Source organism: Trichechus manatus, unplaced genomic scaffold, assembly GCF_000243295.1.
Source record: "Trichechus manatus latirostris isolate Lorelei unplaced genomic scaffold, TriManLat1.0 scaffold00415, whole genome shotgun sequence".
NCBI lineage: Eukaryota > Metazoa > Chordata > Mammalia > Sirenia > Trichechidae > Trichechus > Trichechus manatus.
In genome coordinates, this window is record NW_004444351.1 from 173,147 (window position 1) to 185,558 (window position 12,412).

A 12,412-nucleotide genomic window follows, 5' to 3' on the forward strand; every position below is an offset into this window, starting at 1 on the left:
AGAGATAGTGACTTGACAAGGTTAAGTAGTGATAGTATTAGAATTAAGTCTCAGGTTTTCTGAGTGCTACCTTTTCTACTAAATCCTGGCGAAGTTTATGGGATCATTTAACATACAGAATTACTCTGTTGGTAACAGAAGAGTGATCAATAATATTCGAAAAACAGACTGTGTAAAAACTTTCACTCTATCTTTCCTCATCAAAGCCACCTCACACTGGAGTGTTTGTTCACTTTCCCCGGTTTAATCTTATCTGGTGAGAAACGTGGGCTAAATCATTAATTGATCTTAATGCCACAACTCTGCAGGCCACTACAGGTTAATCCTTAAAAGAATGAATGAAGCACATTATTAGTTTTTCATATTAAAAATAACTTATTCTATACCACGAGTATCAAGAAGTCTTGGTTTCAATGTGCCTTTCAAAATTTCAGATCTCTCCTCTGATGGATTTCTTCTATTTTGTGTCTATTATTACAGTCTTCTAGCTGTCTGATACCAGCAATCATTGTTCAAAGAGGAACGCTCCGTGTTAGCCATCAGGCAGGAAAACGGATGCATTCCGGGTCTCCCACTGGGTTCTGGGCTTTATCTTCATTCACCTCACAAACAAAACGGGGGGAAAGAAGCCACGCCCACCTCACAGGTTTGCCGCTAAGATTTACCAGTTTCCCTGGAGTATATTCTGATTCATGAAACCCCATGTGTGTCCGGCTAAACTGTGCCCGCTAGGGTTTTCAATGGTTGATTTTTAAAGCAGTAGGTAGCCAGGCTTTTCTTCCGAGGCGCCTCTGGGTGGACTGCAGCCTCCCAACTTTTGGCGGTAATGTTTGCAGGCACCAGCCATGAACTCCGCCATGAGAATTTGATATACGAAAATTAAAACCGATTTGTAAATCTTAGTTCTAAGCCCCCACAAGAATGCTGGTATATTTTCTACACTTCTGTCCTCTAATATACTGGAATCACTTAATTTTTACTTTAATAGGCTTCTGATCCACAGAAAGCAAAGTTCACGTCACCGATACCGTCCCCTCTCGCTTTCCTCGGGGAGCCGGAAGCGGGAGCGGAAGAATCGTGCCCGCCCACAGTGACGCGCTTATCCTGGGCGGCTGATGTCACTGTCAGGCGCCGGGCGGCACGGTGGCCAGGCCTTTGGCGGTCTTACCTGGCACGAAAATGGCTATGGCCAGCGATTTCTACCTGCGCTACTACGTAGGGCACAAGGGCAAGTTTGGGCACGAGTTCCTGGAGTTCGAGTTCCGACCCGACGGTGAGCAGAGGAGGAGGTGCTGGCGGGGCGAGGGGATGAGGGCGGTGAGGCGGAGAGGCCGGGGGCTGAAGGAGGTGGCGTGGGCACGAGAGCCTCGGGAGGCCTGAAAGCGTTGTGCTGGAGCCGAAACAAATAGGAGCTGAAAACCTAGGGAAATCGGCATCCTCAAAAACAGTGCACCGGAAGGCATCTTAAGCCATCTGCTTTAACGATCTAATACTTGAACACTTCTAACAACATCCCCACCAAGCGGTGGACCAGTGATGCTGAAGATCTTCGGGTGCCGATAACTTTCGGACTGCCCATTGATTCATTTTGTTCATTCCGGCAGTGTGTGTAAGGCAGCAGGTCTAGAAGGACGAATGAGTCCAGTGCTGAAGGGGTTAGCCCGACGTGTAAACTGATAAGTGTAATGATGTGTTTTGGGCGCTTAAATACAGTTGTCTGCCGCAGGATGCATTAAGAGTACAAAAGGCGGAGTGGTTAATTCTGTGCGAGAGAGTCAGGGAAAACTTCCTAGAGGAGGCGACGCTGGAACTGAATCTTGAAGTAGGACTAGGTATTTCAAGTGCTCTGAGGAAAAAAGGCAGCCAGACTGGGAGAGCAGCCAGAGCGGAGGGCAAGGCGGAACTGCCTGCTGCCCACGAAGTATGTAGCAGATTCTATCTTTTGACAGCTCTGACTCTAGAGGGAGCATTATTGTATATTGAACTCTATCCACCTGCAACAAGGACGGTTCAACTGAATAGATTTTCTTTTTTGAACGCATATTACATGCTGGGAAAATGGTAAATACAAAATAAAGGGTTAAGTAATGAGTAAGACTCTTCAGTATCCCTCAAAGGGTTATGGTGGAGTGAGAGACAAACATGAAATTAACCATAAAGCAGTGTGGCTCTGCTTTGGACAAAGTTCTTTGAGAGCATGAAAGAAAAGATTAGAGGGAGGATCACATACCAGGAAAGGGGAAAGAAGAGTATCAGGTATTTCAGGTGGAAAGCAAGGTATCTGCAGCCTTGCAGTTATTTAAAACCTAAATCACCTTATTTACCCTTGTCCTCCCCATGTTCTTCTAAATATGGTTAAGGAGCTAAATATACCTGAATTCTTCATCTGTGCTTTTCTTATGTGATGCTATTTTCATTCCCTTCGCTTGTGAACATCATCCAGCTTGTCCATATCACTTTTAGCCAGTCACGTAAATTAAGTACCCCGATAAATCCGGAAAATTTTATGCCAGAACAGTGGTTCTCATCCCTTTATCCACCATCACACTATTCCACATACTTCCATCAATAATAGTGAGTCACACAGACAATTTCTAACGGGTACACAGCACTAACCAAAAAAACAAAACCCAAACCGGTTGCACTAGGGTACCCTATTATTTTGGAGGATCAGGACCACATTACATCCGTAGTTGGACAGCTGACTGGCCGTGAGGAGAACGATGTGTCAGAGAATACAAAAGTCATGCTGGTTTAAAATTAAATATAAATCAGCAAACAAACTGGCCAACTTTTATCCAGAACATAGTTTGTATGCTTACTACTCAAACTACTAAAATATTAGTATTGCTGTAATCATGTACCATAATTTGAAGGAAAATAATTAGAAGAAAACGTTTTGGAGCAGTGGAAAACGCATGAGTACTGGAAGAAAGTCGACCTAGATATGGATCTTGTGTGATCCTAGGCAAGTTACTCAACTGTTTTCTCACTGATGAATAGGGATAATAAAATCTTCTTCTTAGGGTTGTTTTACAATTAGAATAGACACTTTAGGTAAAACACTGAGCACCGATACAGACGTATAACATAAACTTAAAAAGAAATATTAATTCCTTTTTTAGATTTCTTTCCTAGTTCATGCCATAGCTTAAAAAAATGGGCCTTAAAACTGACTCTCCCATTATATAGTGTAGGCATGGAGTACTAAAAAATTTGATTAGCCTCAGCTGCTACCAACTTCACAACAAACAGCTTTTGAATATCTCTCTAACGTTGATCTTCTGCCGCTAGTTAGCAGTTGCCTTCAAGTTGATTCTTACTCATGGTGACAGCGCTGGGCTGCTAACCAAAAGACTGGTGGTTTGGGTTCGCCCAGTAGTGCCTTGGAAGAAAGGCCTAGCGATCTATTTCCAGCCATTGAAAATCCTATGGGGTACAGTTCTACTCTGACACATATGGGGTTGCCGTGATCTTCCACTAGGAGGGAGGAATTGTTAATATAATTAATGCAAAAATTGCTCACAGTGTCATTTATTTATTTTTTAGCAGTTTTTGCTGTTATAGATTGAATTTTTCTCCACTCCCCACAGGAAAGCTTAGATATGCCAACAACAGCAATTACAAAAATGATGTCATGATCAGAAAAGAGGTAGGTTTTTTTACATTTAGCCCATTTTCCCCATGTTTGAGTTTACGGAAGTACATCTAAGGCTGTTCGTAAAGAAGAAGCCAATTTATAGATTGAAAAGTGATTTAGTTTAAATTAAATGTAATTGTAGCATTTGTAACAACAAAAATTGTCTGAATATATTAAGTTGTAGTCCCACATTTAAATATATCTAATTTATTTTATAATTAATTTCGTCTTTTTATTTACTACTTAAAACTAACTAATGAACATGATTTAAAAATAGTATACATTTTAAATTAAGGACTCGAAATTAGGTATAAAAACGTTCCTATCACTAACTGATGTGCGCTTGATATTTGTCTCTTTACCTCACAGACTTTGCATTGTCACCGTTTACCACTCTGAGATATCTGAGTTCCCAAGTTTTAAAGATGGTTTAAAGATGGAATATAGTGTATTAAAAGGGGCTAGTGATTGGAGCCCCTCTGGCCCGGTGGTTAAGAGCTCGGCTGCTGACCAAAAGGTCGGCAGTTCGAATCCACCAGCCGCTCCTTGGAAACCCTGTGGGCAGTTCTACTCTGTCCTATAGGTTTGCTATGAGTCGGAATCCACTGGTCGGCAACGCGTTTGATTTGGTTTTGGTTTAGTGATGAGAAAAGGGAAAAATATATTACAGGAAAGGGTAGAGAGTGAAGAGAAATAATATAAGAAGAATGAATAATTCTCGCCCATTCTATATGTTTGGAATCAGAATTAAGTTTTTCTATAATGTTGTATTTGAATTATTCACGGTTTGTAACTCCTATTTATCATTTCTTTCTGAGTTGTTGGAAGAAAAAGGCAAGCATGACATTTTTATTATAACTTATTTTCAGGCTTATGTACACAAGAGTGTGATGGAGGAACTCAGGAGGATTATCGACGACAGTGAAATCACAAAGGAAGATGATGCTCTGTGGCCTCCCCCTGACAGGGTTGGCCGGCAGGTTTGTGTTTAATAACTCTTTAAATGCATACATATGAAAAATTGGTAACCTAATTGTGAGGTTTCACCTTCTTTATTTCGAGTGAGTCATCACCGACTCTTGATTTTACATTAGTAGTCACCTGATAAATATTTTTGAATTTTATTTCATTTAGCTTCATTTTCCCTGCTACGTCCTAGTAGTAAAGAAGTCAATGCGTAGCTCTAAATTTAGACATCTTTGTGGATAATTTCATGATAGTCCCCGAGCCAAAGTTAGGATATTTTCACAGCCATAAATAATTTCTATTGTGTGTTAACCACTTTTATTAGGACTAACTACAAGTGTTATATGTCAGTTCAAGACTTATAATTTTAATTGACTATATGAAGATCACTTTCTCCAAATTTATAACTTTTAGAATTCTTATTTGCATTCTTATGTCCCAGAGAAGAATTTGATTGGTTTCTTTGTTCTTTGCCTCTCGTATTCCCTTCAGAATAATTGATGTTTCTCAAAGGGCTTCTGAAGAACTCTGAAGGCCTAATTTCACTCTGTAGAAAGACAGTTTGCTTTCTGAATTGGGTCTTTTCAACTCTTGGAGAAATGAGATACGACCCCTGGAAGGAAGAAATCTTTAATTTCACTTTTGTCTGTTCTTGAGGATTATACCTTATGTCACCTTCTTTGACTAGAAGAAACTGTGGAGAAACCTAACAGATGCTGACACTCTGTAGCAGTAACTTAACTCTTCTCTTTAAAGAAACAGTATTTAGGAAAGCCAAGGTAATAGTTAATGTATTTATTTTATACATTGTAAGCATTTTTAAAAAGTAAATTTAGACTTCAGATTGTTTTATGCTTATAAGGACTAAAAACAGAAACGACAGCAGCAGACCTTTCCTGTCTTTTAGACTCGGGGAGCCCAGCGCGTCATCTACTGTTGAGGTGTTTAGGCATTTTGGTTAGTGGGGAGGACTGAGCATGCTCCAGGATCGTTAAGTCACCGTTTGACAGCCTTAATTTGTTCTCCATTTGGTGTGTATTACAAACTGTGCATAATTTGTTCTGCTGTGTATAATTTAGACTGTCTTTAATGGCATCTATTTGTCAATATAACTGGAAAACTCATTACAGACATAGCCTTTTAATTGATGGTTTCAAGTTTGCAGATAAACAATATAGGAAAAAAAACCTCCAGTAATTAGTACACACTAGGAACATCTGCGTTGTGTTTTATTTGTTCCTGGTTCTTAATTTTAATTGTTTTGTGAAGTCAGGAGTCAAGAGTTTACGCGTTCAAATGTCAGCATCATCATTCAGGGATTATATATTTTATGTGAAGTCTTGGACTTCACATTTTTAAAATGAGGTTTATAAAGCCTACCTTATTTTAGAGATTACAGATGTGTCTTAGAGATTATAGAGAAGGTTTGTAAAGTCCCTACCAATAAAGTCTGGCACATAGTAGGTAGTAAAGTGGTAGTTATTATTAGGAAGTTATTTATACAGCCTGGTAGAAGTGAAAATATGGTTCTATTTATTATTTTAATGATAGGTTCATATCCACCTAACTATTCTTTGGTTTTATTATGTTGTGCTTCAAAGTGATGCCTTTAGTGTTTACCGACATTTTAAGAAATATTTCTATGCCATTCTTCAGTATGTTATTCATTTCATTATGTAGTATCCACTTTATGAGGACTCTGGGAGGCAGTTCTCTGTCCTACAGTTGGGAGTAGCGCTCCTGAGTAGTCAGTTAGGTTTTTGTTTTACGGACATAGTCTCATGTATAACGGATCAAATTTCTTATTTTCCGCAATGACTGCTAGAACACTTGCAGCCAAAATTAGGACCTCTTTTCAGCCAGGATGCAGATCTCTCTGAGGTGGAGTTTTCTATTAACTGCATTTCTGGGTCTATTTTGTTTTTTTCAGGAGCTTGAAATTGTCATTGGAGATGAACACATTTCTTTTACCACATCAAAAATTGGTTCTCTTATTGATGTAAATCAGTCAAAGTAAGTATGTTGAGCATTTCTGCTAAATTAACGTAATTTATTAGAAAGACTAGTTTTGGAACGATAGCCAGTTTGTTTCCTAAGATTATTTCAGTGACATCCAATCAGTTATGTAGCTATAACTGATTGATATGTTGGTAAAGACTTGACATTTGGTCTGCCAAAAAAGTTAGCAGAGTATTTCACTGATTGCTAAAAAAAGTTTTAATTCAATAACTATGTATCATAACAGTAACATTTTATTAGCTATTATGCATAAAAGTCTGGATACAGTGTCATGAAATTTAAAGAAAAGAAATCCTTGTTGAATTATGTCTGCCTTGTTAGCCCCACATCATACCACTCCTCCTTGTGTTCAATACTTGAAAGAAACAGAAGATGTTCAGTGTAGCTGAAATGTGCCTTTGGCTGCCTGTGTCTTCCCAAGTTCTTTCTCCTCTGAGCCGTTGCAGCACAGACCATTCAGTAACTTTGTCTAAAATACCGTCTTTCTGCCTCTAGCTATTTCTTCCCACTTCCTCACCTCATCAAGTAAGAGTCCCCATAGTGCTCTGTCTTTTTCCTATCATACTTCTGTTGTTGTTAGGTGCTGTCAAGTCCGTTCTGCCTCTTAGCGACCCTCTGTACAACAGAAGGAGACACTGCCTGGTCCTGCACCATCCTCACAATCGTTGTTATGTTTGAGCCGTTTGTTGCAGCCACTGTGTCAGTCCATCTCGTTGAGGGTCTTCCTCTTTATCGCTGACCTTCTGCTTTACCAAGCAGGATATCCTTCTCTAGGGACTGGTCCTTCCTGATAACATGTCCGAAGTATGTGAGATGAAGTCTTGCCATCCTCACTTTTAAGGAGCATTCTGGCTATACTTCTTCCAAGACAGATTTGTTCATTCTTCTGGCAGTCCATGGTATATTCAATATTCTTCTCCAACACCATAATTCAAAGGCATCAATTCTTTGGTTTTCCTTATTCCTTGTCCAGCTTTCACATGCATATGAGGTGATTGCAAATACCATGGCTTGGGTCAGGCGCACCTTAGTCCTCAAAGTGACATCTTTGTTTTTCAACACTTTAAAGACTTCTTTTGCAGCACATTTGCCCAATGCAATGCATCGTTTGGTATCTTGACTGCTGCTTCCATGGGTGTTGACCGTGGATCCAAGTAAAATGAAATCCTTGACAACTACAGTCTTTTTTCCGTTTATCATGATGTTGCTTATTGGTCCAGTTGTGAGGATTTTTGTTTTCTTTATGTTGAGGTGTAATCCATACTGAAGGCTGTGGTCTTTGATCTTCATCAGTAAGTGCTTCAAGTCCTTTTCACTTTCAACAAGCAAGGTTGTGTTGTCTGCATAACCTAGTTTGTTAATGAGTCTTCCTCCAATCCTGATGCCCCGTTCTTCATATAGTCCAGGGTCTCAGATTATTTGCTCAGCATACGGATTGAATAAGTATGTTGAAAGAATAACCCTGACACACACCTTTCCTGATTTTAAACCAGCAGTGTCCCCTTGTTCTGTTCGAACAACTGCCTCTTGGTCTATGTACATGTGCCTCATCAGCACAGTTAAGTGTTCTATGTGTTAAGTGTTCTGTTATACCAAATTGTAATAACTTAATTATTTGTCTGCCTTACTGTTTTTAGTATACACTCCATGAGAATCTTGCTGTAGCTCCAAAATTAGCATTGCGTCTGACACATAATAGGTGTTTTATGAATATTTGTTAGAGATTAGGAGAATGGAATGAACGCATAATAGCTATTGGACACAAAAGGCCATGTTCATAAAGACCAACCAAATGCTTTTAAACCATCAATTCTTTTTTATTCATTTACTTTCCCACAGTAGGGAGGATGTGGCATTCATACCCTGCTGGTGGGAGTGTAAATTGTACAAAGTTTTGGGAAGGCAATTTGGTAATATGCATCAAAAACCGTTTAGCAGTTTTCATTTATTTTCGACCTGATAATTTTATTTCTGGGAATCTGTCCTAGGCCCATAATCTCAAATATTGGAAAAATTTTATTATGCACGAAGATGTTCATTGAAGCGTTGTTTACAACTGAAAAAATATCCAAATGTCTAACAAAGAGAGAATTGTTAATTAATTAGTGAATTATTTTTAATGCCATGGAAAAACGTAAAAGGTGCAAAGGGAATGATTTCAATTATGGGAAAAAAAAAGAGAAACACACCAAAATATTTATGGTGATTCCTCGAGGGCCAGTGGCATTATAGAATTATGAGTACTGATTTTTTTTATCTTTACAATTTAATCTGCTTTATACATTTTTTAAATGATGCATAGGTATTTCTTTTAGAAGGAAGTAAATATGAACTGGAATAGCAATGGAGAAAATTTATATATTTTTTTCCTTAAAAAATAAAAAATATAAAAATTTTCTCCCTTACAGAAAGGATAGAGCTGTTAATTGCTTAATATGTTTATTTTAGTAGTCAGTCAGCAAATTCTCTTGAATTCCTTTAACTTAATTGTTTCAGGGTTTTAGTTTAGTTTTGTTTTCGGCACTAAGTTAGAAAATTATGTTGTTTGTTCTAGGAGCAAAAAAGGTAACTTTTATACTTTTTTACATTTTAGGGATCCTGAAGGCCTGCGAGTGTTTTATTATTTGGTACAGGACCTGAAATGTTTAGTTTTCAGTCTTATTGGATTACACTTCAAGATTAAACCAATCTAAATGTATGTTTTTGAGCTGTTTGTATATTTAATTAAGGGATGGGTAAGGGTGGGTTTATTTTTCATTTACACGTTGGGATTTTTATGAATGTGAAGCAAATTTTGTTTTGTATACAGACTGAACTAGGAAAATACAGAAAAAGGCTTCCTGGTATCCTCACTGCAGTTCAAGTGGGTTGGCCAGTCCTTCACACACTAAATTCTGTAAATAAAAGCTGCTTGTCATTGAAGTTTTGTTCCAATAAAAGATACCAAAGCCTGGTTGAAGAGTATTTATTTCAAGAGGCTATATTTCTGGTTCATTTTAGAAATACTAAGACATTGTTTTAGTATGTACATCCTGTGACAAATGTTTATTCAGGTAGAAATATGTAGCCAGAGTGCCACAAATAAATGAATGATTTGAGGGTGAACTCAGGGTCGGCCTGAGCAGATTTCCCAAATGGTAAACAATAAAGTTTGAGAACCATTGCTCAAAATATCTAGCCTCTACCTTGCTCCATTTCTCTGAACTCATGTGATAGAGTGGAGAGAGCACTGATTTAAGAATCAAAATTCTTAATAATGGATCAGTATTTAACAGAACTGTTTTCCCTTCCAACCTGTGAATAGCTTTGAGGCACAGAGCCCAAATAGCCATCTGAAATACTCTCTTTTTTCGCCCATTATTTTATTATGCTTAGTTTCTGAGATGGCCCTCTCATTTGGTTACTTAGACATTAGAGGAAGGATGGTTACTGTTTGGTTGCCTGCTGGAGGCCCAGTTGGGACAATACAGAGGATTGTAAGTCTGGAGTATTAGCATAGCTTTTATAGTAAGGACAAGAAGGACAAATGGGGTGGTTAGGGGAACAGGAAACCTCAAGAGTCATTGGTCTTTTTAGTTTTCACTAGAAGAACCAGGAAATTTAGTATTGCTCAGTGGCCTAAAGATTAGGCATTAGGACAAATAAGCATGTAAGTGGGAACCTGGCTAGGTGAGGTTTCATCTCCAAGAGCGTAATTCAGACCCATCTTTCCCTGTGAGCTGATGGTTATCTAGACGTCCTTCTCTTCAGCTTTGGGCAGGAAGAACAGCATGCTGCTGTGAAATGATCAGCCATTGAGGTTTGAAGGTGTGACCTGGAGGTTTAAACTGTGACTAGAAGCTGTGTGGTAAGCTTCTAGCTAATAGAGTATCGATCAGGAAGGAATGGGTGAATGTGTGGTTTCCCAAATAAGAAAAGGCTTTTGCAGCAAAGCAGCCAGGAAATAAGTAAATAGATGCTTTATATGTTCATATTTTGTGTATGTGTTTTGCACAAAAGTGAATCTGGGAAACGATTTTTTTTAATTGTTCATTTTCTTGTTTTTTCAACAGTGGTTGTGATACATGATGTTTAGTGCTTTGATCAGTTTCAATGAGTCTCTTCTGAAGTTACTGTCAATCTAATTCAGTTTAGTAATAGATAGTAGGGCTCAGAGGAGGTAGCTGCACAATTTGACTTCCCAATCATTAGTCCTACGCTGCCTCTCTAAAACTGAAAAACCTAGATTTTTTAAGTTAATTCCTTTTGTTTATCGAGTGTACATGGAGACATCATATCTCTTGTATGTGCTACAGTTATAAAACTGAACAAGATGTGGTACTCACCCTTATGACATTTATATTATGACTGAAGAGACAGTATGTGAATGAATAAAGAACTGTGATCTGCCCTTGTCTGTCCTCCATCATGAGGACTGTCCACCCTCTCACCAACTGTAGGATATAAATAAAAAGGACTCAGCATCACCAGCACCTCATGGGGCAGTAAGATGTAAATACACAGGTCTGAGGCCAAAGAATAGTTGTGGAGGTAGCTGGATGCCGCTGCTCTCCCCGGTGCCCACACACCAAGCCTGATACGGCTGGATAGAGAAGCCATCTCAGTGTCGGGATTTCTGGATTGCAGTCTTAACTCTTCCACCAACTGTTTATAGAACCTCGGGAGGAAAAATGAACATTTACTGATTTTAGAGTCTAAGAAATCTTGTCTATAGTGCTAATCGCATTTAATTCTCACAAACCTATGAAGTGAGTGATACTCTGAACACATGAGGAAATAGGCTTGAAGATTCAGAATGACCTGTTCAAATTTTTACAGCTAGGAAGGTTTTGAATCTTGGACACCAAATAATATTTCAAATTTAATGAGAGCTTATTATACATGGAGCCGTGGTGGCGCAGTGGTTAAGAGCCCGGCTTCTAACCAAAGGTCGACAGTTCGAATCCGCTATGAGTCAGAATCCACTTGACGGCAACGGGTATTACACATGTCACGTTCTAGCCAGGTGTTTTATATCCCTGATCTAATCCTCAACAACGTTGGAAGGCAAATGGTATCATCAGCATTTTACTGTGGTGAATCCAAGGCTTAGGGAGGTGAAGGGTCTTGCCTAAAGGTAGGGCTTGTGGCAAGAGCTTTGTTGAAAATCTAGGCCCTTCTGAATCCAATATGCATGCTCTGTGAATTGAGTCAGGCCTGATTTTAAACATGAGTCAAGAATTAGCAATAATATGACCCTCCCTGTTGTCAAGTCGATTCTGACTCAGCTACCCTATAGGACAGAGTAGAACTGCCCCGTGTGGTGTCCAAGGCTGTAATTCTTAGGGAAGCAGACTGCCGCATCTGCAGAGCAGCTGGTGGGTTCTAACTGCTGACCTTTTGATTGGCAGCCAAGCACTTAACGACTGTGCCACGAGGCCTCCTTTTAATGTGACCTTAGGCAAGTCAGTTACCCTGTTGACATTCATTTCTTCATTTGTAAAATGCAGGTGGTCATAAATGCTTGTTAGGCTTGGGAGAGTGCCACATGGTTATATACACAGTAAATGCTCCAATAAATGATAGCATCTCTCTGCCATCTTTTTGACAATCCTACCATTCACACCCTGACGCTCAATCTCTCAGCACAACTTTTGTTTCTCCTTAATTTTTTTGGGGGGGGGAGGGGGGCGGGACGCATTAGGATAGAGGCCTAGGAGCCGCCTTTCTCTGGTTTGGGTTTGACAAAGCCAATCCAGGATTAGGGGAAAGAGGAGAAAAGGCCCAGGAACAAGTACTCCTGCAGTG

The 12,412-nt window shown here is 39.2% G+C and overlaps 1 protein-coding gene across 1 annotated transcript; it reads left to right on the top strand.

Moving 5' to 3' along the window:
* Positions 1-1,111: 1,111 nt before the first annotated feature.
* Positions 1,112-9,578, top strand: MAGOHB (mago homolog B, exon junction complex subunit). The gene is made up of 5 exons (XM_004391043.3): positions 1,112-1,273; positions 3,594-3,652; positions 4,510-4,620; positions 6,537-6,619; positions 9,219-9,578. Exons 1-5 carry the CDS (start codon positions 1,180-1,182, stop codon positions 9,316-9,318), a joined length of 447 nt encoding a protein of 148 aa, XP_004391100.1. The 5' UTR covers positions 1,112-1,179; the 3' UTR covers positions 9,319-9,578.
* The last annotated feature ends 2,834 nt before the right edge of the window (positions 9,579-12,412 follow it).